Source organism: Elgaria multicarinata, chromosome 3, assembly GCF_023053635.1.
Source record: "Elgaria multicarinata webbii isolate HBS135686 ecotype San Diego chromosome 3, rElgMul1.1.pri, whole genome shotgun sequence".
NCBI lineage: Eukaryota > Metazoa > Chordata > Lepidosauria > Squamata > Anguidae > Elgaria > Elgaria multicarinata.
Window position 1 is genome coordinate 173,353,732 of NC_086173.1, and position 27,404 is coordinate 173,381,135.

Below are 27,404 nucleotides of genomic sequence, written 5' to 3' on the forward strand. Positions count from 1 at the left end.
TTTTGATATAATCCTTCTGTTATATTCTGCTGACCAAGGGTTGTATAAAATAAAACTGAACTCAACATTTAAGGAAATGTCGGTTTGGGCCCTTAGTACTCTGATTAAACACTCTGTTTAGAGCAACCCCTGTGAACCAGGGCTGTGCAGGGACCTGCCGATCTGCCTTGAAGGCTGATCTGGAGCTTCTGAAGCAGCCCCGATCCACCTCGGGTTTGCCTCGGGGTTCCCGATCCATCTCAGCACCAAAGCCGAGGCAAAATTTGGACCCTCCAAGGTGACTCAGAGTTTTCTGGGTGCTGGAATCCAGAAAACTCTCCCCACTTACCTGGTGCCTCTGCCATCTGCCGTGGCGGACAGTGGAGGCACAAGGTAAGCCCCCTCCCCCACTTGCCTGTGTCTGCTGCCACTGCTGGCTTGCAGCCACCAGCTTCCACTTGAGGATGCTGAAGTGGAAGCCTCCAGACACAAGCTGGCAGCGGTGGCAGATGCAGGTAAGTGGGGAAGGGCGAGCGGGGCTTACCTGCTGCCTCCATCATTGCCACTGCCATCTTTTTTCTGGCTGCTTCCGGCGCTGCTGGAAATGAAAGGGAGTAGGCCGCACGATAACTTAAAATCGCGCAGCCTATTCCCTTTCATTTCTGGTGGCTGCACCGGAAGCTGCCAGAAGAAAGATGGCAACGGTGGCAGCAAGTGAGGAGATGGCCGGGGGCGGCTCTGAAGCGCCAAGGCAGCCTGAAACTTCGGAGCCAATTGGCTTCGGCTTCGGACCACCTCGCCCTTCACCCGAAGCGCCTTGGATCCGGTTTGGAAGGGTCCGAACCACCCCGATTCGCGGTTCGGGTCTGAGGCGGTGCACAGCCCTACTGTGAACCATCAACATAACGGCTCCATCTCTCAATCTTCCTTCTCAATCCAATGCTCAGATCATGCCTTTCACAACAATATACTTCCTCATCAACAACAGCCTCTTCCACCTTCATTTATTTCTCCCCCACCACCGCAAGAGTGAGAGGGAGGAAGAACACCAAAGTAATCCCTAAATGATGCAATCTGCAAGGTATTCTGCAAAGCAAGCTTGCGGATGAATTTCTCCAGGGCTTTTCTGAAGGTTGAATGAAGCCTCTTTTGCCAAGTGCGGTCTGCCATGTCAAAAATAACAACATGTCAAGGTCTTCTGTAACAACTACAAAAACAGTTTTAAACCTTCGTTTTCATCATGAGATGCTCCTTTGTATTCAGATCAGGCCTCAATATAATAATGTAGCACTTTGGGAGAAAGATGCAGCCCAGTAGCCCAGCACTGGAGGCCAAGATGGAGAAGACCTGAACAGCGACCATGTATTTGCCCTTGGTGCTCAGGTAGGTGGGCACAAAGGAGACCCAGATGCTGCAGAAGACCAGCATGCTGAAGGTGATCAGCTTGGCTTCGTTGAAGGACCCAGGCAGCTTCCTGGCTAAGAAAGCCACGGTGAAGCAGATGGCAGCCAGGAAGCCCATGTAGCCAAGGGCAGCATAGAACATGGTGACAGACCCTTCGTTGCATTGCAGGATGATCTGGCCAGGTTGAGAGTGCATATCTGAGTCAGGGAAAGGGGGAGAGATTCGCAGCCAAATGGTACAGATGACAACTTGGACACTGGAAAAAGAAATGACAATAGTATTGGCCAAACTCTTCCCCAGCCATTTCCTCACCCTGTTTCCTGGCTTCGTGGCCAGGAAGGCCAACACCACAGTGATCGTTTTGGCCAACACAGAAGAGACAGCAACTGAGAAGATGATGCTGAAGGCAGTTTGTCGGAGGAGGCAGGTGGCTTTCCTTGGCCGGCCGATGAAGAGGAAGGAGGACAAGAAGGAAACCAGGAGGGAGACGAGGAGAATGTAGGAGAGGTCCCGGTTGTTGGCTTTGACCATGGGGGTTTCAAGGAATTTTATGAAGATTCCTAACACAAATCCCGTGATTAAGAACAGGAGTAGGGCAAAGGAAGCCAGGATAATCCCCAAGGGTTCTTCATAGGACAGGAAGGCTATCACTTTTGGCATACATTGATCTCGGTTTTTGTTTGGATGCTGATCATCTGGACATTTTGTGCAATGGTCTGAATCTGTGAAGAACAAGAGAAAGATCCCTCTGAATCATAGAATAGTAGAGTTGGAAGGGGCCTACAAGGCCATCAAGTCTAAACCCCAGCTCAATGCAGGAATCCACCTTAAAGCATCCCTGATATACCTCTCTTACATCCTTAGTATTCTTTGTTCCTTTACTATATTTTTTCTGCTATGATTTACAGCTCATGTTGATTTAATGCAGGCCACAGTCAGACCTACTGAGCCTCATCTTTCTCCCTTGCAATAACTTACTTTTGGTGTTTTATGTGTTTAAACTCCCCATCCAGGTTGCAAAGCCAACAGAGATTACTCCAGGTGATGGGTGTTGGAGGAATATCTCTTTTTCCCAAAGTGTGATTTATTTATTTATTTATCTCATTCCTATACCACCCAATGGTCGATGCTCTCTAGGGCATTCTCAAAAATTAAAACCATAAGGTGCTACTTAAAATATAATATAGAAGCTGAAAACTAGGGGTGTGCTCTGCTCCGTTTTGGATCCCCAAATCTGAAGCGGAGTGGGCCAATCCGGACCTCCTAAACCTGGTTCCAGAGTGGTTGTTGGGAGGTCTGGATTGACCCGAAGCAGTTAGGAACAGTCCGAATCGATTTGGACCATTACGAAGTTTCAGAGCAAGGTAAGTGGGGAAGGGGGAGGGGGCTTACCTGGCTCTGTCTTCGATTGCCACCACGCCTAAGGCCAGAAGTAGGCCACGGCAGTGACAGTGCTGGAGCAAGGGAGGGGGCTTACCTGGTCTGTGAAGCGGTGGATAGCAGAGCCAGGTAAGGGGGGAGGGGGCTTATTCATTTTGTCCCCCTGTCCCCACTTATCTGCCTCTGCCACCCGCCACGGAGGCAGGTAAGTGGGGAAGGGAGGGCGAAATGGCGTCCGAATATCGATCTGGACCTAGAATCATAGAATCAAAGAATAGCAGAGTTGGAAGATCCAGTTCTGGAGCGGGTCGGGGGAGTCCATATCAACCTGAACCAGTTCGGGCCCGATGCGGAAGGTCTGGATCGGGATCTGAAGTGGTTCGGGGGCGCGTACACAGCCCTACTGAAAACCACAATATAAAGCCGTAATATAAAAGTACAACCAGAATAAAATCAAGTAGCAATGCAGAGGTTTAAAATATAGATTTAAAATATCGACTAAGACGATAAAATGCTAAAATACTGGGGAAATTAAAAAGGTCTTCACCTGGCACCAGAAAGAGTACAACATAGGTGTCAGGTGAACTTCTCTGTGGAGCTCATTCTGTAGCCAGGGTGCCACAGCAGAAAAGGCCCTTCCCCTGGTAGCCACCCGCCTCACTTCCTTTGGCAGGGGCTCACGGAGAAGGACCCCTGTGGATGATCTTAAGGTCTGGGCAGGTACATATGGGGGGGAGGCGTTCCTTCAGATAACCTGGCCCCAAGCCATTTAGGGCTTTGAATGTTAATACCAGCACTTTGAATCGGGCCCGGACCTGGACTGGCAGCCAATGAAGCTGGAAAAGGACTGGCGTAATGCGATCCTGTTAACACTCTTCTTGCTTGTTTCTGGACCAGCTGAACTTTCCTGACCATTTTCAAAAGCAGCCCCACGTATAATCCATTGCATTGATGCATAGCATGGGTAACTGTGGGGATGAAGAAGGAGCTGTTGATCTGCCCCTCTATTGAGAGATGACAGGACATAGAATCATAGAATAGTAGAGTTGGAAGGGGCCTACAAGGCCATGGAGTCCAACCCCCTGCTCAATGCAGGAATCCATCCTAAAGCATCCCTGACAGATGGTTGTCCAGCTGCCTCTTGAAGGCATTTTAGACAGAGCAGGGCCTTCCCAAAAGCCTGAACAGTCTCCTTAATTTGTTTTTATTTTCTTCCTCTTCCCTCCCCATCCCCTTTTCCTTGTGGGTCATGTCTTTTTTAGAATGTCAGCCTGAGGTCAGGGACTGTCTTCTTTACTGGTCAATTGTAAGCCGCTCCGAGTGCCTTTTTGGCTGAGGTGCAGGATAACAATACTCTAAATAAATAAATAAACTAGAGCAAGCCTATCTTTGTCCAAGTAAAGGCATAGTTGGTATATGCCAGTATGGTGTAGTGGCTTAAGTGTTGGACTGGGAGTCGGGAGATCTGGGTTCTAGTCCCCACTCAGCCACGGAAACCCACTGGGTGACTTTGGGCCAATCACAGACTCAGCCCAACCTACCTCACAGGGTTGTTGTTGTGAGGATAACATGGAGAGGAGGATTATTATGTACACCGCTTTGGGTTCCTTGCAGGAAAAAAGGCGGGATATTAATACAATTACAAATAAATAAATCTGCCTAAGTTGAAAAAGGGGATTACAGATAACAGTAGGGGATATTGTTGGCGGAGGACTCAGCCAGCTCCTCCCAGTGCCTTCCAGGTCATAGAATCATAGAATAGTAGAGTTGGAATGGGCCTCTTAAAGCCATTGAGTCCAACCCCCTGCTCAGTGCAGGAATCCACCCTAAAGCATCCCCGACAGATGGTTGTCCAGCTGCCTCTTGAAGGCCTCTAGTGTGGGGGAGCCCACAACCTCCCTAGGTCAATGTTGTGTACCATGTGATGCCTTCAAGAGGCCAGTACATAGTGTGCAAATCTCCAGGGATTCACTCATGAGGAGGCTTCCTCATTCTAGACAAACTCCATGGCAAAATCCCTGCTATTATCGCCAATCTCTCCTTACGTTTCTTTGTGTATTCGTGAATAAAATCAAATATTACAAAAAAAAGGAAGGTGATTCGAAGTTTGTTAATGCTGTTCTTTGCCACGTCTAGGGTTGCCATACGTAGGGTGATCACATGACCAGATTTGCCCGGTTTTGTCCGGGTTTTTGATGGCAAATCTGGGAGGGGGAGGGGAAATCCGGATTCCCCCCCCCCAGAGCAGCTCTAATGGGAATTAACAAAAATGCTTATAACGCCATCATTTTTAAAGATAAAGAGATGAAACATGGCACAATGGTAGCTCGTAGGAAGGGCTTTAGTCATATCAAATTTGAAACAGATCCGTTCATCCATTGATTTTTTAGGATTTTTTTAAAAAATGAAGTTTTAAAATTATTATTTTTAAAGTCGTCATTTTAAAGATAAAGAGATGAAACTTTGTACCATGATAGGATTTAGGTAGAGCTTTAGCCACACCAAATTTGAAACAGATCTGTTCATCCATTGATTTTTTAGGATTTTTTTAAAAAAATTGAAACAGATCTGGGGCCAGTAGCAAACCCTGTTAACAACAACAGCAGCTTGCAATAATTGAAGGTATAGTCAGAAAAGGTATTTGAAGGAAGGGGAGAATGTAACACACAGAGTATAGCAAAAGCTTCAAAGTACAGCAAAACCTACAAAAGTAGGAGTGAGTGAAGTTAATTTCAGATACATTGAATTTCTCACTTGTTCTTTATTTCAGTGATTTTAACATTAAGATGTTATATAGAACAGATTTGTCTTAAATGTGTGCTGTAAAATCAGACATGTGACCAAGGCTATGTTTGGGTGGGCCCTCCCCCTTGGTACTGGACACACCTCCTTGGGGGCGACCATGTTGTCCTCCTTTTTGGTTTCCAAAATATGGTCACCCTACCATACGTCTAGGGTTGCCATACGTCCCGGAAAACTGGGAATGTCCCGGTTTCCAAGCATTTCCGAAATGTCCCGGCCAGTCAGTCAAGAATCCCAGATTCCTGTTCCAGCTGGCCGGAGAAATTCCAACCTCCGAAATGGTGCCTTGAGCCTGCTCAGCGGAGTGTCAGTCTTCATACTGAAGTCTCTTCTAGCTTTTCAGAATTAGTGGAGAAATGTAATTTAGTGTCATTTTTTCCTGTTTGTTTGCTTAAACTGTTCTTTGCCTATTATTAATTTGCAGGTGCTTAAGTACTTTAGGCTGCAATCCTATGCATACTTAGCTGGGAATAAGTCTTATTTAACTTAGTAGGATTTGTTTCTGAGTAGACACACATAGGATTGCAGTGTTAGGCCATGGCTAGACCAGGCATATATCCCGGGATCATCCCTGAACATCCAAATGACACACAGGGGACCCCGGGAGCGGGCAGGGATGACTCCTCCATTTGCCTGGGATAATCCTTAGTCTAGCTAAGGCCTTAAATAACTAAAGTTTAGACAGCTTTCTTTCTTTCCCTACATATTTCTTTACATATTGCTCAGATTTTTTGAAAAAATCCTAGGTCCCCCGCAAACAATATTGTCCCGGTTTTGTGGATTCAGAATATGGCAACCCTAGCCACGTCCATTTCTGACGCTTCTCCAAAGGCACTTGCAATTTTTTGAGACTTGCTTTGCGAAATTAACTGAAGAAATTGCAAGAAAGGATCCAACTTTAGAAATGCCTTGAAGAAAACCTTCACGGAACCAACCTTTGACCTCCCCCCCACCCCGGGTTGCCTTTCCCTCCAGAGCCCCGCACCTTCCCTGGTGGAGATGGTTCCTTCTGGGCAAGGAGGACAGTCATAGCAGCACACCGGCTTTCCTTCCTGGGTCACCTGGACGAACCCAGGGCGGCAGCTTTCCACACACCTGGCATGAGGCAGGGGCTAAGCAGAAAAGCAAGGACCATTCATGTAAATGCATTAGGGCTAATTTATCTGCAGAAATCATAGAATCATAGAATAGCAGAGTTGGAAGGGTCCTATAAGGCCATCGAGTCCAACCCCCTGCTCAATGCAGGAATCCACCCTAAAGCATCCCTGACAGATGCTTGTCCAGCTGCCTCTTGAAGGCCTCTAGGGTGGGAGAGCCCACAACCTCCCTAGGTAACCGGTTCCATTGTCGTACTGCACTAACAGTTAGGAAGTTTTTCCTGATGTCCAGCTGGAATCTGGCTTCCTTTAACTTGAGCCCGTTATTCCGTGTCCTGCACTCTGGGAGGATCGGGAAGAGATCCTGGCCCTCCTCTGTGTGACAACCTTTCAAGTATTTGAAGAGTGCTATCATGTCTCCCCTCAATCTTCTCTTCTCCAGGCTAAACAGGCCCACTTCTTTCAGTCTCTCTTCAGAGGGCTTTATTTCCAGACCGCTGATCATCCTGGTTGCTCTCGTCTGAACACGCTCCAGCTTGTCTGCATCCTTCTTGAATTTTGGCGCCCAGAACTGGACGCAATACTCTAGATGAGACACAGAGTTGGAAAGGACCCAGAGAGACAGCTAGGATTTAACCAAAGCCTGTCACTGAGCCTAAAGACACACAAACGACACAACAACTATGTTTTCCTATGTTTCAGGCCTCCACCTCCATCTAATTATTCTGTTGTTTCCTTTGTGTTGAACTTTGGATTGGAAGTACCTTGGGGCAGGAACCCATGCTCCTGTAGCCTGCAAAATGCCATGCCCACTGGCAGTGCTACATAACTGGATAAATAATTAGGCTCCCGTGTAACCCACAGATTGTGCTTGAAGGCAACACTTCTGGTGCACAGCTGGATTGCAGATCTGGGAAAAGACTCATCGTTCTGAGATCTGGGGAAACATCTGCCAGCTGGACTTGACGGGGAGTCAAAAGCATCTCCACCTGGAGTGGCCTTCTCCAGTCTAGTGCCGTCCAGATGTGGTGGACTCGAGCTCCCATGATTTCTAGCCAGCAGGGCCATTGTGAATAAATTCATTTGCAACCCAACACATCTGGAGGGCACCATGTTGGGGAACACTGACCTAAATTCTGTTACATTGAGTAGGGGTTGAAGGATAAGCTCACTGAAATGAAATGGATGTTTTTCCTCACCTGGTTGAGCCATTTGCGCCACACAATGGCTTCCTGGTCAATAGTGAACTTGAGGCCTGGGGATTCCTGTCTTTCGATACTCCCAAATTTTATTCTGACGACAGACCCATTGGGAAAGACCACCCAGTTCACGATGTCAAAATTGGCTGCCAGGTCTCCGTTCTCATCCAAATACACTCCGTCCATAGAATTATTGTAAAACGCAGGGTTTCTAAGGAAGACGTGAAGCTAGAACGGTAGAGAAAAGAAGGAACTACATTGGATATTACTGAGTCAGACCATGGGTCCATCATGACCAATGCCGTCGACAAAGCTGGGCAGTGGTGCACCAAGGTTTCAGGCAGGAATTTTCCCACCTCCATCTGTATATGTCAGAGACCAAACCTAGAACCTTCTACATTTGGGCGTTATATAAATGTAATAAAATAAATAAAGAAATGCAAAAGAAATGCTCTTCCTTTGTGCTAGTGCCTTTCGCCCATCTCCCATGGCTCAGACTCATTATTATTTATTTATTTATTTATTTATTTATTTATATAGCACCATCAATGTACATGGCGCTGTACAGAGTAAAACAGTAAATAGCAAGACCCTGCCGCATAGGCTTACATTCTAATAAAATCATAGTAAAACAATAAGGAGGGGAAGAGAATTGGGATGTGCTCCGCTCCGATTAGGAGCGTAGAAGCAGTAGCGGATTGGCCTGCTCCGCCTTACCCAGAGGCGGAGTAGGAGCGGACCGTGGACCCCCTAGAAGCAAGGCGAAGAGAAGCGACCATTTTTCGGAGCTCCGAGTTCAGGCGGAGCGCTCCGGTCGCCATCTTGAAAACATTTCGCCATAGGATTGCATTGCGGCAAATAATCGCGCATAACTACGTTGTTTTTGAAGCTATCGCTCTGGAAATTCTTGTGCTCAGAGAGTCGTGGATGGGGGTCATTTTGAGACCACTCTCACCTCTCTGCGTTGTCCGTGTCGCGTGCTATATTTTTTTGAAAATCGGGTCAACCGCGCGGCTCAAACTGCGTTTCGGCTTTTCGCCCATAGGATTGCATTGAGGGAAAGAATCGGGGATAACTGGGGGGGGGGGTTAAGCTATTGTTCTGAAAATTCTTGTGCACAGAGAGTCGTGGATGGGGGTCATTTTGAGACTACTCTCAACTTTCTGCGTGCTGTGGTTCACGTGCAATGTTTTTTTGAAAATCGGGTCAACCGCACGGCTCAAACTGCGTTTTCGGCTTTTCGCCCATAGGATTGCATTGAGGGAAAGAATCGGGGATAACTGGGGGGGGGTTAAGCTATCGTTCTGAAAATTCTTGTGCACAGAGAGTCGTGGATGGGGGTCATTTTGAGACCACTCTCAACTTTCTGCATCGTACGGGTCGCGGGCTAGAAGTTTTTAAAAAATCGGCGGGAAAAATACCTTTTTCAAAGGGCTGAGGGGCAGAGTCAGCTCCCGGTCATGATGATCCCAAAGTTGGAGGAGGGCATAGGCAAAACAGGTAACTTGGGATTCTGGGAAACTTCTCTTTCTTCATCTGAACGGGCTTTTCCCCGTGTTTTTTAACACAGTAGCCCCACCAAATGCACAAACACAACCTGAAATCATATACTAAGCCAAGAATAAGAGATAGAAACACAGCACTGCTCCCCACCCTAACCTTGGGGAACAACTGAATCGATGTGGTGCAAGGGGATGAGCTCCCCTAGGGCATCTCATCGTGGACGTGCCCCCACTCTCTCCTGCACTGGAAGGCCATTAGAGCCTTCCAAAGAGAGTAAAACGGTGGAGCAATGCCTCTCATGAGTTGAAGTGAATGGTCACTTTTCAGTGGTGGAGCAATGCCTGTTCTGAGTCGAAGTGAGCGTTTTACTTCTTCTCGGAGCTGTGGCTGTCAGTGTCTTGAACTGGCAGCTACTTCCCCCTCCCCCGGGCACGTCCCCCTATTGCTGGTAAAAGACAGATATAGCCTTTTAAAAAAAGTTCTTCTTGTTGTTTATTGAGCAACACTGCTGCTTTTAATTCCACCCCTCCTTTGTTTATTGATTGATTTATTCCATTTTATATGCATTACTGGCTTATCCTTGGCTCACTTCCTTATGCCCCCAGAAATGCCAGCTGCATGCCTGCCTGCCTTCCCTCCCTCCTCCCCTGCCCACCTCGCAGGGATGTTGTGTGTGGGGTGCCCGATTTTCAAAAATTCGCCAAAAATCAGGGGATGATGGGATTGCTTTGAAACTTGGCATGCGTGTGTATATCCCCATGAGGTGTCATGGTGCCAAACATGAGGTTTCTAACTTGAACAGAAAAAAAGTTGTATAATTTTTTAGCTTTCAATGCAAGCCTATGGGGGGGGGGAAACGGAGCTCCGGATCCGGATCCGGAGCTCCGGGCGGAGCGGAGCGGAAGTGGGCGGAGCGGGGGCGGGGCGGAGCGGCCCGATCCGGAAAATGGCGGATCTGCAAGTGAAGCGGAGCGGGGGGTCCGTGCACACCCCTAGAAGAGAATGCAAACAGGCACAGGGTAGGGTAAAACTAACAGTATAAAGTCCACACAACCTCAAGTTTTAAAAGCTTTAGGAAAAAGAAAAGTTTTTAGCTGAGCTTTAAAAGCTGTGATTGAACTTGTAGATCTCAAATGTTCTGGAAGAGCGTTCCAGGCATAAGGGGCAGCCGAAGAAAATGGACGGAGCCGAGCAAGGGAAGTAGAGGCCCTTGGGCAGGCGAGAAACATGGCATCAGAGGAGCGAAGAGCACGAGCGGGGCAATAGTGTGAGATGAGAGAGGAGAGATAGGAAGGAGCTAGACAGTGAAAAGCTTTGTAGGTCAACAGGAGAAGTTTATATTGGAGAAGTTTATATTACCCAGACCCAAGGGACTGAAGGCATCTCGTATCATTTGTCAGGACCAGATTGCATCCATGAATCCCCTTTGTCTTCTACATTCTGAACCTCGTCTGACCCTCAGACAAAGGGAGGATGGCCAGTTTGTGGGGCGCATTTTGGGCAGCACTAAAAAGCAAAAAGTCAGCTAACGTTCTTTTTTTTTGCTGCCGTCCTACACACACTTCACGAGGAACAACATCAACTATACTCAATCGATTTTGCTTCTTAGGACATGATATGCAGCTGGCTAGGTCCACTTGAACTTCTAGATGCTTGCCAAGCTTTTGTGCCCAAATCCCACAAGAACAGGGTGAAAGAGACAGAGTTGGGTGGGTGCATCCCCCGTTGAATGCTAATTATCCGACATTGTCATATCACCTCCAAAACTGTGAGATGGTTTTATGTTGTGGGTGCCACATTTCTTGAGTTTTCCTTGATGCAGGTTTGTACTGATACAGTGGAGCCATGTAGGTCATAGAATCATAGAATAGTAGAGTTGGAAGGGGCCTATAAGGCCATCGAGTCCAACCCCCTGCTCAATGCAAGAATCCACCCTAAAGCATCCCTGACAGATAGTTGTCCAGCTGCCTCTGGAAGGCCTCTAGTGTGGGAGAGCCCACAACCTCCCTCGGTAACTGGTTCCAGCCGGATCTGGGAGGAGCGAGAAGAGATCCTGGCCCTCCTCTGTGTGACAACCTTTCAAGTATTTGAAGAGTGCTATCATGTTTCCAGAGGAGGGGCAGGATCTCTTCTCGATCCTCCCAGAGCGCAGGACATGGAATAACGGGATCAAGTTAAAGGAAGCCAGATTCCGGCTGGACATCAGGAAAAACTTCCTGACTGTTAGAGCAGTACGACAATGGAACCGGTGACCTAGGGAGGTTGTGGGCTCTCCCACACTAGAGGCCTTCAAGAGGCAGCTGGACAGCCATCTGTCAGGGATGCTTTAGGGTGGATTCCTGCATTGAGCAGGGGGGTTATTATTATTATTGTTATTGTTATTATTATTATTATGATTATTTACATTTCTATACCGCCCAATAGCCGGAGCTCTCTGGGTTGGACTCAATGGCCTTATAAGCCCCTTCCAACTGTACTATTCTATGATTCTCTTCTCTAATTCTGTTTGAACAATGAATGCATATATTGTTATTTAGCTTGAGGCGTGTTTCAGGGACCACAGTATTAATTCCTGAAGCCCAAAACACTCAAAAGAGATTTGCAAATCTGTCACCGAATGGGGTCTGACCTTTAAAGCCATTGTATTTGCTCTTGATCTGGTGACTCCCAAGAAAAACCCATTCAAGTCTGAGAAACAAGCTAGTCGGACGGAGAGAGACGTAATTACTTATCTCAAGGTGATGGGCATGAAAGTGGAAATACCTGCCATGGCTGTACTTTCTGACTGTCCAGCCTGCCTCCTCGTTCCGCCATCCTCTTCTTGGATCTGGATGAATAAGCAGCATCTAAGGCCCGGGCCACAGCCTGGACGGTGTGGTAAATGTTATAGCTGTCCAGAGACAGGATTCTATCCATGACCTCTTGGGGGAGGGACTTCAGGACCTCGTTCTCTTTGCATCTCGTCCAGCCTTTCGGAGACAACCCATGCTTTGAGTATGAACACTTAAATGCTTTCTCCCAAAAGTGCTTGATGAAAGAGAAAAAGCTTTCAGACTCCTCATATTTTGCCCTTCTATTCGTCCGAAGAGAGAAGGAAAAAAGACCATGGATGTGTTCAAAAGACAGGTAATTATCCATCAATTCAAAGTTGATGTCCCACAAAGCTGTTGTGATCCAGACTTTCCCAATAATGGGTTTTATCACACTTTCAATGAAATGTTGTAGAATCTTTATTCCCATTAAGAAAGAACGAGTCTCTGCATAATAAACAAGGACATTGACTTGCCTCCACTTGTGTAAAAAAGCCTGACGGTTGTTGTACGCACTCAGCGCTGAGATGCTCTGTGAAAAAATGATGCAAACACCATTCCTGGTGAGCTCAGGTGCCAACGTCTTCATTAACAACTCTCCACTGTTGGTAGTTGGAGCAACAAGACCAACCATCGTCCACCTGAAATGCAGGAGAAGTTTGACCATCCCCGGATACTGAGTTCCCTCTTTAGGAACCATCCGGTAGAAAAAAGGAAACTGAGTTTTATCACTCAGAACCTGAGAAACAAAAGCATATGTGACCTGGGCAAAGAAAGGAAAAGACAGTTGCTTTGTTTTGTTTCAGAACCAAAGTTCAACTCTTCATCGGATATTTCTGAAATCTGGCTGGAGTATCCTTGCAGGGTTAGGGTGTCAAGAGGACTACATTATTTACCACACTGTCCGGGCTGTGGCCCGGGCCTTAGATGCTGCTTATTCATCCAGATCCAAGAAGAGGATGGTGGAAGGTGGAAGGCGGAGGCCGGCTGGACCTTCAAAGGCTTCAACCATGGCAGGTATTTCAGTGCCAGTTATCTTGAGACCAGTAATTACTGCTCGCGCCATCTGACTAGCTTGTTTCTCAAACTTGAATGGGCTTATCTGACAGTCACCAGATCAAGAGAAAATACAATGACTTTAAACTAGTGTGACCCTATGAAAAGGAGGACAGGGCTCCTGTATCTTTAACCGTTGTATTGAAAAGGGAATTTCAGCAGGTGTCATTTGTATGTATGTCTCACCTGGGGAAATTCCCTCTTCATCACAACAGTTAAAGCTGCAGAAGCTTTGCCCTCTTTTAAATCTGGTCACTCTAGTATAGCTCCTACAGCTTTAACTGCTGTGATGAAGAGGGGATTTCACCAGGTTCTCCATATATACAAATGACACCTGCTGAAATTCCCTTTTCTATGCAACTGTTAAAGATACAGGAGCCCTGTCCTCCGTTTCATAGGGTCACCCTATTTAAAGCTCAGACCCCATTCAGTGACAGATTTACAAATCTCTATCGAGTGTTTTGGGCGTCAAGAATCAATATTGTGGTCCCCGAAACACACCTCAAGCTAAATATCAAGATATACACGGACCGTTCAAACAGAATTAGAGAATAACACAACTATACAAGGATGAAAAGAGAAAACACACTACTATTTGCAACGTCACCAGGATTAGAATTGAATTTTTCTGCTGAGTGTTTTGATTCCTCTGGAGATAAACCCCAAAATAGAGGTGGATTCAGCCTGCAAATGGCCCCCTCAGACAAACACACACACACACACACACACACACACACCTGTGGGATTTTGTACATGCCCAACATGGTTGAAAGTCGGATGGAGTTTTCAGAGTTAGAACCTTCAACAACAGCCAATGGGTGATTCTGCCTTCCACAGTTGTAGTTGGGAACATTCGCTGCCCCAGGAGAGAGCAGGTCTAGCAAGGCATGAGAGGTCACTCTTGCATTTAGATAGTCGTCATGAATGTTGTAGCCCAGGGTGATGTTGGGTAAAAGCCTGGGGTTCTGGTTGACCTCCTGGATGGCAAACAAGTAGGACAGGAACTTCCAGTGCTTAGTGGATCGTTTCCTTAAAATAAAATAATAATAATCCACACTGTTATCCTGTCTTCAATGAAAGGAAGGGTTGGATCTCATGGGATTATTAGCAAGTGGAGCAGCAGAAGCTCCATCACACACAGAGTAACTTACTCATAAAGTGTGGTACAGCGAGGCTTGTGGAAACTGTATGGTCGAAAAGTAGCTTCTGTTGCAGCCATCACCCCACTAAGGAGGTGGTCTCCTGGCCTGTAATGATTCAGTGGGTCAATCCCATCCCTTTCCAAAGTCAAGAGGCATTTGGCCTGGAGCATCCCGGAGGTGGCCTGGGGCAACAGCAGCAGCAGAAGCAGGAGCATTCTGGGTATGCCTGGCACAGCTTCCACCCTTGAAACTGGTCCTCTCACCTAATCAGAAGAATGAGAAGAAGTCTTCAGTAGGAACCTAAACACAGATGGAGCCCAACCAGTCAAGGCTTTGCATCTGAAGGGATGAGAATAAGGAAGCGTCACACCCACACAAGTCCTCCTCACCCCCCTGAAACCTCTTCACTCTCTCTCAGCAGGGGAGGAGGCATTTATGCACAACTCCTTTGACACCTGGATGCATGAAGTCACCTCCTGTTGCTCTTGAATCTGATGTTGACATCAGCGGACTCAGAGATACCCTTTGGAAAAATCCCTTGAGGCTTGGCAAAGCGAAGAATGAATAACTATGATTTTGTTGATTATAAGGGGAAAAGGCATCACCTTCGCAAATTCCTGAACTCTTTCGTTGGCTCCATACAGAAGGGCACAGCTGGAGCAAACATGTTTTCAAGAACACACTGATGTGGTTCTGCATATGGGTCAGTGTGGGTGGACAAGTCAGCTTGACCTGACTTTCAGCAATGCAACAACTTCAGAAGAACCATGATTATTTATTATATAATAATTAATTATAAAACTATACAGTAAATAAACAAATCCTCACATGGGAGAAGGCAGTCGTAGAATCATAGAATAGTAGAGTTGGAATGGGCCTATAAGGCCATTGAGTCCAACCCCCTGCTCAATGCAGGAATCCACCTTAAAGCATCCCTGACAGGTGGTTGTCCAGCTGTCTCTTGAAGGCCTCTAGTGTGGGAGAACCCACAACCTCCCTAGATAATTCGTTCCATTACTGCTTTAATAGTCAGAAAGTTTCTCCTGATGTCTAGCCAGAATCTGGCTTCCTGTAACTTGAGCCCGTTATTCCGTGTCCTGCACTCTGGTAGGATCGAGGAGAGATCCTGGCCCTCCTCTGTGTGACAACCTTTCAAGTATTTGAAGAGTGCTCTCATGTCTCCCCTCAATCTTCTCTTCTCCAGGCTAAACATGCCCAGTTCTTTCAGTCTCTCCTCACAGGGCTTTGTTTCCAGTCCTTTAGGTAGCCTAATCCCAAGCCATGTAGCGATTTAAAGGCTAAAACCAGCACTTTTCTATACAGTGAATTAAGTCAATACAGTCGTCTTTTCAATGCAAATTATCTGACATCATTATTATTATTATTATTATTATTATTATTATTTATTTATTTACATGGATTTTGACAACAATAAAACCAGTCATACATAGTAAATGAAGCCAGTACAATTATTCTTTCAACCCTGATTACCTTCTGTGAGTGACCTTTAAGCAATACGACAATGGAACCAATGACCTAGGGAGGTTGTGGGCTCTCCCACACTAGAGGCCTTCAAGAGGCAGCTGGACAGCCATCTGTCAGGGATGCTTTAGGGTGGATTCCTGCATTGAGCAGGGGGTTGGACTCGATGGCCTTGTAGGCCCCTTCCAACTCTACTATCTCGGATTCTATGATTCTAATCATTTGCCAGCAGCTCCAGGATGTGGTACCGTTTCTACGCTTCTTGAAAGAACTGTTGTGAGACCGGATGATTCAGTACGCAGCCGCACTGTATTCCTCTCTACAACCCAAGGATTACATGGTCGTCCTCCTCTCCATGGGATCCTCACAACAACCCTGTGAGGCAGGTTAGCAGAAGAGTCATTGACTGGCCAAAGTCATCCAGTGAGATTCACACAGAGGAAGTTACAGTGGGCTAAACAGTGTGCAACTAAGATATGCATGGCCATGGCCAACTAAGGTATCTCTATGGTCTCTCTGTTCAGATATCAATCAACAATCATTTATTTTATTTATTCATTTACAATATTAATATACTGCTCCCCATTGAAAATTCCAGAGAGGTGTACAAGGTCTCCCACACTAGAGGCATTCAAGAGGCAGCTGGACAACCATCTGTCAGGGATGCTTTAGGGTGGATTCCTGCATTGAGCAGGGGGTTGGACTCGATGGCCTTGTAGGCCCCTTCCAACTCTGCTATTCTATGATTCTATGAATTCTTTGATGTGAGTTAAGGTACCTTTTTTGACTGAAGCTCTGTCCACAATCAAGAGCATTTATAGGGCTTCTTCCTTGAGTGAATTCTTTGATGTATTTTAAGGTTGTAGCTCTGATTGAACCTCTTTCCACATTCTGAACATTTATAGGGCTTCTCCTCTGTGTGAATTCTTTGATGTTGTGTAAAGCTGGCCCTCAAACTGAAGCACTTTCCACACTCTGAACATTTATAAAGATTCTCCCCCGTGTGATTTCTTTGATGTGTGTTCAGGTCAAACCTGCATCTGAAGTTCTTTTCGCACTCTGAGCATTTATAGGGCTTCTCCCCTGAGTGAATTCTTTGATGACTTTTAAGGTTGCCCCTCTGATTGAAGCTCTTTCCACATTCTGAACATTTATAGGGCTTCTCCTCTGTGTGAATTAATTGATGTTTTTTAAGATTGCTGCTCAGGCTGAATCTCTTTCCACATTCTGAACATTTATAGGGCTTCTCCTCTGTGTGGATTCTTTGATGTGAGTTAAGGGCAGAGCTGGCACTGAAGCTCTTTCCACACTCTGAGCATTTAAAGGGCTTCTCCCCTCTGTGAATTCTTTGATGTAAGTTAAAGCCAGAGATCCCACTGAAGTTCTTTCCACATTCTGAGCATTTGTAGGGCTTCTCTCCTCTGTGAATTCTTTGATGTGAGGTAAGGCTAGAGCTCTGGCTGAAGCTCTTTCCACACTCTGAGCATTTATAGGGCTTCTCCCCTGTGTGAATTCTTTGATAACGTTTAAGGTTGGGCTTCACACTGAAGCCCTCTCCACATTCTGAGCATTTGTAGGGCTTCTCGCGTGTGTGAATTCTTTGATGGCATTTAAAGTTGGAGCTGTGTTTGAACCTCTTTCCACAATCTGAGCTTTTATATGGCTTCTCTCCTGTGTGAATTCTTTGATGTGAGTTAAGGTCAGAGCTATTACTAAAGCACTTTCCACACTCTGAGCATTTGTAGGGCTTCTCCCCTGTGTGAATTCTTTGATGACATTTAAGGTTGCCCTTCTGATTGAAGCTCTTTCCACACTCTGAGCATTTCCACTCTTTCTCTGCATTCTGAATAATTCTTTCGTTTCCTTCAAAACAATCTTCGGGCATAGCGATTTCCTGGAAGTTAGCCTCTTCAGAAGAAGTGGATTTTTTCTGCCCCGTCTCTTCATCTTCAGTTTTCCATTTCTGCTCTTTCCCATTGCAATCGCTTTTCATCACATCAGCTGAAATATAAATGAAAAGGGACATGATGTTCAATTCATGGAACAACCCAGTGATTTGCAGATTTCATTCACAGAGGAAAAATGGGGAAAAGATCCTTGCAAATATATTACGTAGCCTCCAAAGATGAATAGACCTGCGCACACACAGAGCTTTTATTGGATACGTGTATTTTGCTATTAAGTATTTTGTATTTTGCTATTGTATTAAGTATTTTGCTATTAAGTATCTTGCTATTTACTGTTTTACTCTGTACAGCACCATGTACATTGATGGTGCTATATAAATAAATAAATTAATAATAATAATAATAATAATAATAATAATAATAATAATAATAATATATTTTTAATATACCAGTGTATATTAAAACATTCATTCAGTTTGGATGACACGTTGCTTAAACAGTCCACCATTGACAAATGTTTTGTCTGTCGGGGGGGGGGACTACATCTCGGTTGGTTATTTCTGAGAAATAACCAACGAAGATGGTTATTATCCAGTTCCTACCTACCGTATTTCTTCAATTCTAAGATGCACTTTTCCCCCCATATGTAAACGTCTCTAAAAACGGGGTGCATCTTAGAATCGCCTACAAAGTGCGCCGTTATCCCTCCACCCTGCTCTCATTGCCCAGGCGGCTTGAGGGTTTGTTGAGTGCGCCTAAGTGGCTCCGCGCTCATGATGTAGACCGGGGAATGCGCGTGGCCTGATTGGGGGCCTCAGCGATGATCCGCGGCTACCCTGGGCCTATTCGTGCTCCCCGGAGCTAACCGGGCTCACACGCGCGCCAACAGAGCTCCAAGCCCTAAGCAGGTCCTGCCCACCATGCCACGAGCACAGCCGGCCGGGTCGGGCCTGGCGCGCGCCTCACCTCGCGCATTGGGTCGGGGCAGGCGGGCACCGCTGGGCTCGTGGAGGGTTGCACAAGGCGGGCGCCGCCGACTTCTCTGCCACAGCTGCGGCTGCTGGTTCTGTGCGGTGGAAGCGGTGCAGCAGTGCCTGCCGGGAAGACAGAGGTGACGCCTGGGAGGTGAGTTGCTGGGACTGGGTGCGGGTGGGACACACTCCGGGACTCGCAGCTGCACCGTTCTCACGTGACGTGTGTGGGAGAGGAGCCCGGGGCGCCTGCAGGGCCGGGGGAGTGGTGTCTCTCCACCACCGCTGCAGGGCTTCTGTTGGGCCGGGGCCAGCAGCGCCCGTGCGCCCGGCTCCCTTGTGCCTCAGGGAGTTTCCATGGCCCATCTAGCCATGCCTGGAAGAGGCTCCTCAGCACTGGCAGATGGAGCTGGCCCGAAGGTGGGCGCCTCGCGAACGACCCCCTTCCGCTCCCCACAAGAAGTGGTGGCAGCTGGTGAAGCCTCTGGGCCCTTGCACGTGCTCCCCAGTTGGCCCCTGCCCCTGGCAGGTACTCTCCGCCCGGCAGGGCCCACCCCACCAGGCAATGTGGGCCTGCGACGTTAGGGGTAAGTGCCTCATTTTTGTCTTACTTGTAACCTGTCCCGGCCCTGTGGCGCCAAAACCGTTGGCCCAATAAGAATTGGCCATATCTCTTTCCTTACCCGCCCGCAATCCGCTCCCCACGCTTTCCCGGGCCTGGCAGAATACTTCCCCCTCCCCATATAAACATCTCTAAAATCGGGGTGCGTCTTAGAATCGATGGCGTCTTCGAATCGAAGAAATACGGTACATTATCTACCAGACTGACCAAAGATGTGTTCATCCCAAACCCAGGTCAGAATCCAGCATCTAAATCATCAGTATCCTCCAAGAACATCTGGAGCTGTGCGGCCACCAGTTATCTCTATTATTATTATTATTATTATTATTATTATTATTATTATTATTTTCACATAAGATAAAAAACACTTAAAAACAATAGAATCATAGAATAGCAGAGTTGGAAGGGGCCTACAAGGCCATCGAGTCCAACCCCCTGCTCAAGGCAGGAATCCACCCTAAAGCATCCCCAACAGATGCTTGTATATAATATACAAAGATTCAAAAAACACAAAAACAAGCAAAATACACATATCTTGCTTCAAGGGGGCAGTTTAGAAATTGGGAGATAATCAGAAATCACAGGCTGTAGTCTCGATGTCTTCAACAAAAACCGCAACTGTGCCTCGTTCAGAAGGAATGAACCACCACAGATATTGATATCCTGAAGCCGAAACTAGCATGTTACCCGAGAAAGGCACGGGTCCAGAGAAACCTTCAAGCAGCTTCTCCACATCGCCAGGCTGCACAAGCTGAAAATAAACCCCCCCAAAATGAAGGGGGAGTCCTGGACTCATCCAAACCTGATCCTGTTAAAACCATGATATCAAAGTTGGGTGGATGTGATCAATTCAATTTGCAAAATGTAAAGCAACCTTGATTTTGTGCGTTCCCTTGTCTCTGTCATGTCTCTCTGAACGCTCGTACTTTCTGCGGGAGAGGTTTGCTAAGTAATTTACAAAGCTTTTATTAAGCAACAAACATCTCTTCAACCTGAATAGAGTCTAACCTCTTTGAATCGACCCCCTAGGCAAAACTATGCAAACTAAGCAAGACAATTGTCCGTTCAAGAAGAGAAAGAAGTTACTTCTCAAATGCCCATAACTTCAAAGTGCCTGGTGCGGTGGCAGGTTCTGGCATAATCTCTCCGACTTTCTCACGGATTCTTTACGCGCCGTGTGTTTCAGCTTCCGGCAGACCCTAGCATCGGTTAGTGTCTCCAAAAGCTCGCCCCGGGAAGAAACCTCACTTCCCACTGAGTGTGTAGGATTTGGCGTTGAGGAGATAAGCTCTGGAGGGGGCTGACTCCCAGCTGGGGAATCTCCCGTGAGAGCTTCCTCCCTCACTGGTACAGGCTGGCTGGTGTCTCGCACTGCGTCTTCTACTGCTGAATCTGATTCTGATTGATTACCTGAAATGTCTTCTCCCAAATCAGGGGCAGTAGAGTTAGACATGACAGTCTCCCCCTGAAGACACAGGTCCGCAGCTTGGGAGTCCTTCTGAATTCAGCTCTGAGCCTGGATGTCCAGGTTTTGGCGGTGGCCAGGAGTGCATTTGCACAGTTAAAGCTAGTGTACCAGCTGTGCCCGTTCCTAGAGATGTCGGACCTGGCCACGGTGACACATGCCTTAGTTACATCCTGATTGGATTACTGTAACGTGCTCTACGTGGGGCTGCCTTTGAAGAGTGTTTGGAAACTCCAACTGGTTCAAAGAGCTGCAACCAGATTGTTGACCGGGGCTGGTTACAGGGATCATACAACTCCCCTGTTGAAACAGCTCCACTGGCTTCCAGTCTGTTTCCGGGCTCAATTCAAAGTGCAGGTTATAAAGCCCTATATGGCACGGGTCCAGGTTATCTGAAAGAGCCTGCCCATGCTTTGAGATCTTCCGGGGAAGCCCTTCTTTCAGTCTCACCACTATCACAGGCGTGCCTGGTGTGAACACGGGAGGGGGGCCCTTCTCGGTGACTGCTCCAGTGCTCTGGAACTCTCTTCCCAGAGAAGCTAGACTGGCTCCCACATCTGGCAGGACTTTGGCAATTAATCTGGGCTTCCATCTATGCTAAGGACTTTTAAAATTGTCATGTATTTTAAATGTTTTAATATTGGAATAGATTTAATATTCCTTAAACAAAAAACCTACGTTTTACAAAGCAACGTTAAGGCTCTACAGTTTTCAAACCAGCACCAAAAAGCAGGGAAATTGGGAGTTAAGGCTCACAAGCCTTTAACGCCACATCCTCCCTAAGGAGGCAGAAAGTGCCAGTGAAATTCTCATTCTCCCAAAGCAGATATAAACCATGAGGACAGGATGGAGAATAGGATATGCAGAGGTGACTGTGGGGTTGTGGAAAACTGATGACGAACAACTTAGGGCCACCTACTTCTCTTTTTTTGTTTAGAGCAGCCCTTCCTCAACCTGGTGCCCTCCAAAGGTGTTGGACTACAACTCCCATCATTGCAAGTCAGTATGTCCCATGGTCAGGAACACTGGGACTTGTAATCTCAAACATCTGGAGGGCAGTAGGCTAACCTATGCAGAGGTGACAGTGGGGTTGTGGAAAACTTCAGGGCACCTACTTCTCTGACTTGAAGTGTCAACCAGGCAATTCCCAACATCAGTGGAAAAACTGGAACAGTAGCCAGGTGGAACCGGAGTGGTTCTCTACATCCCCGAATTTCCAGAATCAAGGTACTGGTCTCCATCAATAGCAAGCACAACCCCCAAGCAGGACATGGCTGCAACAGCACCTTAACGCAAATTATTATTTTATTATTATTTATTAAATTGATATTCCGCCCCATAGACGAAGCTCTCTGGGCAGTTTACGAAAGTTAAAAACAGTGAACATTAAAAACAAATATACAAAACTTAAAACCATAAAAAGCATAAAAAGTTAACCGCCCAGAGAGCTCCGGCTATTGGGTGGTATATTTATTATTTTATTTATTTATTATTTATTTATTTTATTACATTTATATACCGCCCCACAGCCGAAGCTCTCTGGGCGGTTTACAACAATTTGGGCAGTTTACAACAATATAGAAATGTAATAAATAAATAAATGAATGAATAAAATAAAACAAAAACAGACAATATCCATTTATAACAACTATTCTGGGGTCAGTTAAAAAACTCAGCATATGCTGATAAATGCCTGGGAGAAAAGTCTTGACCAGGCACCGAAAAGATAACAATGTCGGTGCCTGGTGAGCTTTGTTGGGGAGATCATTCCATAATTGGGGGGCCGCCACTGAAAAGGCCCTCTCCCTTGTTGCCATCCTCCGAACTTCCCTCAGAGTAGGCACTCGGAGGAGGACTTTAGATGTTGAACGCAGTATATGGGTAGGTTCATGTCGGGAGAGGCGTTACGTCAGGTATTGTGGTCCCAAGCCGTGTAAGGCTGTATAGAGTAAAACCAGCACCTTGAATTGGGCTCGGAAACATATAGACAGCCAATGCAAGCGGGCCAGAATCGGTGTTATATGTTCGAACCTTCTGGTTCCAGTTATCAATCTGGCCACTGCATTTTGCACAAGCTGCAGGTTCTTCAAAGGCTGCCCCACATAGAGGGCATTGCAGTAATCTAATTTGGAGGTTACCAGAGCATAGACAACTGAAGTTAGGTAATCCCTTTCCAGATAGGGGCGTAGCTGGGCCACCAACCAGAGCTGGTAGAAGCACTCCGTGCCACCGAGGCCACCTGAGCCTCAAGAGACAGAGACAGTTCTAGGAGAACCCCCAAGCTTCGAACCTGCTCCTTCAGGGGGAGTGAAACCCTGTCCAGAACCGGTTGAACACCCATTAACCGGTCAGAGGAACCACCTACTAACAGCATCTCAGTCTTGTCTGAATTGAATTTCAGTTTATTAGCCCTCATCCAGTCCATTGTCGCAGCCAGACACTGGTTCAGCACATCCACAGCCTCAACTTTTGAAGATGAAAAGGAGAAGTAGAGCTGCATGTCATGAGCGTACTGATGACAGCGCACTCCAAAACTCCGGATGACCGCAATCAACAGTTTCATGTACATGTTAAACAGCATGGGGGACAAGACCGATCCCTGCGGAACTCCATACTGAAGAGTCCACAGGGCCGAGCAATGTTCCCCAAGCACCACCTTCTGGAGCCGTTCAGCTAAGTAGGAGCGGAACCACTGCAATGCAGTGCCCCCTACTCCCAACTTAGCCAGACGTTCCAGAAGGATACCATGGTCGATGGTATCGAAAGCCGCTGAGAGATCAAGGAGAATCAACAGAGTCACACTCCCTCTCCTGTCCTTCTCCCGAAAGAGGTCATCATACAGGGCGACCAAGGCTGAAAACCAGGCCTGAAACCCGACTGAAAATGATCCAGATAATCAGTCTCATCCAAGAGTGTCTGGACCTGGCCCGCAAGCACTTGCTCAAGGACCTTGCCCAGGAATGGAACATTTGCCACCGGCCTGTAGTTACTAAGATTTTTCGGTTCCAGGGAAGAGTTCTTCAGGAGTGGTCTCACTACCGCCTCTTTCAGACGGCCCGGGACCACTCCCTCTGGCAAAGAGGCCTGTTCCTCAGCGACTGGTAGATATAGGGTTACAGCCTCTGATCCTTTAGGTACACACAGCCATCAGGACCAGTCGCCATTCATCACCTCCTCCAGGTTTACATGGAGGAAGTGATCATCCAGGCAACCAGGATGATCAGGGGTCTGGAAACAAAGCCCTATGAAGAGAGACTGAAAGAACTGGGCCTGTTTAGCCTGGAGAAGAGAAGATGGAGGGGAGACATGATAGCACTCTTCAAATACTTAAAAGGTTGTCACACAGAGGAGGGCCAGGATCTCTCCTCGATCCTCCCAGAGTGCAGGACACGGAATAACGGGCTCAAGTTAAAGGAAGCCAGATTCCAGCTGGACATCAGGAAAAACTTCCTAACTGTTAGAGCAGTACGACAATGGAATCAGTGACCTAGGGAGGTTGTGGGCTCTCCCACACTAGAGGCCTTCAAGAGGCAGCTGGACAACCTCTGTCAGGGATGCTTTAGGGTGGATTCCTGCATTGAGCAGTGGGTTGGATTCGATGGCCTTGTAGGCCCCTTCCAACTCTGCTGTTCTATGATTCTATGATTCTATGTTCACAGGATGCAAAATCATGGGCCAGTATCCATGGCAGGAATGGAGGTCAAATGTTGTACTGAGCTGATCCACCCAGTCCCTCAGGATCCGATTTTCCTGCATTGCAGCCTCCGAGACCAAAAATTAAGGGCTGAACACAGACTGGGAGCTAAGTTCTTGAGGCGTAACCCCTTACAAACTTACAGGAGAGAGCTAAATATCAGGGCGGGAATCCAGCAAGGACTCGCAGCTTTTGCAGTTTTTTGCTAACAAGGATTACTAAGTGTTTGAAAAGAAGCTCAGCCCCATATTTTAGCTAGTCTCATGCTTAGAAAGGGGGCATGAAAGCAATTCATAGTTCTATATTAACAAGAGCCACTACACAGGCCTTACTGGGGGTTGGACTTGATGGCCTTATAGGCCCCTTCCAGCTCTACTATTCTATGATTCTATGAACTGGTAGAATACATATCTCCCATTCTTTCATAATCCTCTTGATTAAATATGGAAACTCCATTCCCAGGGAGCTTCTTACTCAGGTCCAGGGTGACCCTATGGAAAGGAGGACCGGGCTCCTGTATCTTTAACAGTTGTATTGAAATGGGAAGTTCAGCAGGTTTCCTTTGTATGCCTGTAGCACCTGGTGAAATTCCCTCTTCATCACAACGGTTAAAGCTGCAGGGGCTATATTAGAGTGACCAGATCCAAAAGTGGGGAGGGTCACCCTACTCAGGTCCCTTTTTGAGTTTAAGGAGTAGGCCGAGAAGGACCTCCCGGAGTCCTCCCGCTCTCTCTGAGTGAAGGCGGGGAGACGCTTTATATTTCATGAGCAGTTTGCCTTTTAATTCCTAGTGTGGAATCCGTCTGTGTCCACCTGGCATTTCTTCATAATTCAAGGTGTGTAAAAACTTGATCTATGGAAACAAACCTCCTTTTTTTCACACGTTAGAGAGACATTCCTCCTCCCCACACGGATCAAAAAGCAGCCCATGGATGTCAGGCATAGGGAGCAGAAAGGGAACATGTTGAAAGATGACTCGTTGGTCCTTACCTGGAGAGGTGGCCCCTCCATCCGCCTCCTGCAGCATCCCCCCAAATGGTGGCTTCTCTTCTACGCCCCACACCTCCATTCCCTCAGTGGCATTCGTGGCCTCTTGGGGTAGCATCTCCTGCTCCTGGGAGAGGAGGAAGGAAACCAGGTAAAGAATTCATTAGTGTTATGTCATTTCAGAGGGAAGGAGTCAGGTACAGGCCAAGGACAGGTTTTCGCAGGGAGGTTCCTTTGCATTCACACCTACATTTATTCTGCCTTTCAAGACCTGAAACTCCGTCATGGCTGGGCCTTTGGCAGGTGTTGCCCTTCAGGATCTCTGGATTGGGGCTAATAAATGAAGGCTTTGAGAAGGCCTTCATTTATTATCGTCACCCCCCAAAATGAACCAGGAGGAAGCGGAGAAGCTCACAGTTGTGCCCTCTGTGCTGGAAGGCCTGTACCACTGGCGGAGGAAGACCCCCCCCCCTCCTTCCCTGGGATTTCCCAGCCCCCTTCAACTGCGGTGAAGAGCCAGACATTCAGACCCACTGCCTTGTGGGCTCTTCCTTCTGCAAGGGATGGAGAAAGCGGCGGGGATCAGCCCCTTGGAGACCCCAGGATGAAATCCCCGCTCGCCTGCTGCTGCTCTCTGTCCTCCGCCTGGCTCAGGAGGGAGCCTCCCGCCAGGGCCACCGCCGGGGCGCTGCTCTCCGCTCCGCACTCCCTGACCCAGTTCTCCATCTCCGGGGGCAGGACGGCCAAGAACCGCTCCGGGAGCACCAGGTCCAAGATCTGAGCTTCCGTGCTCCTTTCACTTAGTATTTTAACACTTAATTTTAACTTAAATTTAAATTTTACTGTTTTAACTCTGTATTTTACCCTTACATCAATTTTGCTGTGTGGTTTTATCCTGGTTGTGCTTTTTATACTGTATTTTGTATTTGTGCTTTTAACCTGTTGGTTGTTTTATGATGGTTTTAATTTTTGTGAACCGCCCAGAGAGCTTCGGCTATTGGGCGGTATAATAAAAATGTAATAAATAAATAAAATTTCCGGCTCCAGCCACTGGCGGTGGAGGCAGCTGCAATCCTCGCGGGGCCCCTCGGCCACCTGGTAGCCAAAAGCCCGGAAACGCCGCCGGCGCTGCTCCTCCCATTGGGCGCTACTGCCGCTAGATCTCTCCTGCTCGACCCTTCCCGGAGCCCCCCAGCAGGCCTCGTCCTTCCACCTTCACGCTGGGCTCCATCCCAGCCTCCCGGAGGGTCCCAGGGTCGCCCAGGAGAGCCCCTCCACGCTGGGGGGGTGTCCTTGGGGAGGGGTCCTCGGGCATAGAGCGCCGCTTCCTAGAGAGGCTCCTGCAGAGGGAGGGGCGGGCTGAGCACCCTCACTTCCTGCCCCTCCCCTCCCTCTCTATCCCTCCCCTCTCCCTAGGATTTTCCCACGCCAGCAAGGACCCCCCCTTTCCTCCTCCTGCCAGGTGAGTGCAGAGCAAAGGGGAGATCGGGGGAGGGAGAGAGAGAGTGGGGTCGCCCCCCCAAACCCATACTCTCCCCCCCACTCCAAAGGAAGGCGAACTGGGGGGCTCAGCCCCCAACCCCCTATGCAGGGCTACCCTGGGTCCTGTGCAAGGCAGGATCGGTGCAGGGCTGCAAAGGGAGAAGGAATCCGGGGAGGGGGCCATGTGGGGGGGGGAGAAAGAGGGAGGGGCAGGCAGGGGTCTCAAGTTGGCGGGGTGCTGGGGAGGGGAGGGGGTGGCTGGAGTAGCGCTGGGGACCCAGGTGGAGGGTTGGGCCTCATCCTTCTTAGTCCTGGGGGAGGCTCAGGGGAGCGGCTCCCCCGCCTAATAATAATAATAATAATTTATTACTCATCTCTCCTTCTGGATCGAGGCGGGGAACAACCCTAAATAAAATATAACA

At 47.7% G+C, this 27,404-nt stretch overlaps 1 protein-coding gene and 1 pseudogene across 1 annotated transcript; one reads left to right on the forward strand and one right to left on the reverse strand.

The window, feature by feature from the left end:
• Positions 1–27,404, forward strand: part of LOC134395799 (zinc finger protein 850-like) — a 229,615-nt pseudogene that overhangs the window by 169,789 nt on the left and 32,422 nt on the right.
• Positions 16,660–26,226, reverse strand: LOC134397000 (zinc finger protein 660-like). The gene is made up of 5 exons (XM_063123612.1): positions 26,122–26,226; positions 25,504–25,627; positions 18,951–19,128; positions 18,728–18,855; positions 16,660–17,855 (listed from the first exon to the last, which is right to left on the reverse strand). Exons 1-5 carry the CDS (start codon positions 26,224–26,226, stop codon positions 16,660–16,662), a joined length of 1,731 nt encoding a protein of 576 aa, XP_062979682.1.

Excerpts from the sequence above, each read along its gene's own strand:
- LOC134397000 (XM_063123612.1), bottom strand. The coding sequence starts at position 26,226 with ATGGAGAACTGGGTCAGGGAGTGCGGAGCGGAGAGCAGCGCCCCGGCG. Across the intron at positions 25,628-26,121 it reads AGGACAGAGAGCAGCAGCAG|GAGCAGGAGATGCTACCCCA; the intron begins GCGAGCGGGGAT and ends CTCCTCTCCCAG. Across the intron at positions 18,856-18,950 it reads TCCTCTCCCACACACGTCAC|GCACTGCTGCACCGCTTCCA; the intron begins GTGAGAACGGTG and ends TCTTCCCGGCAG.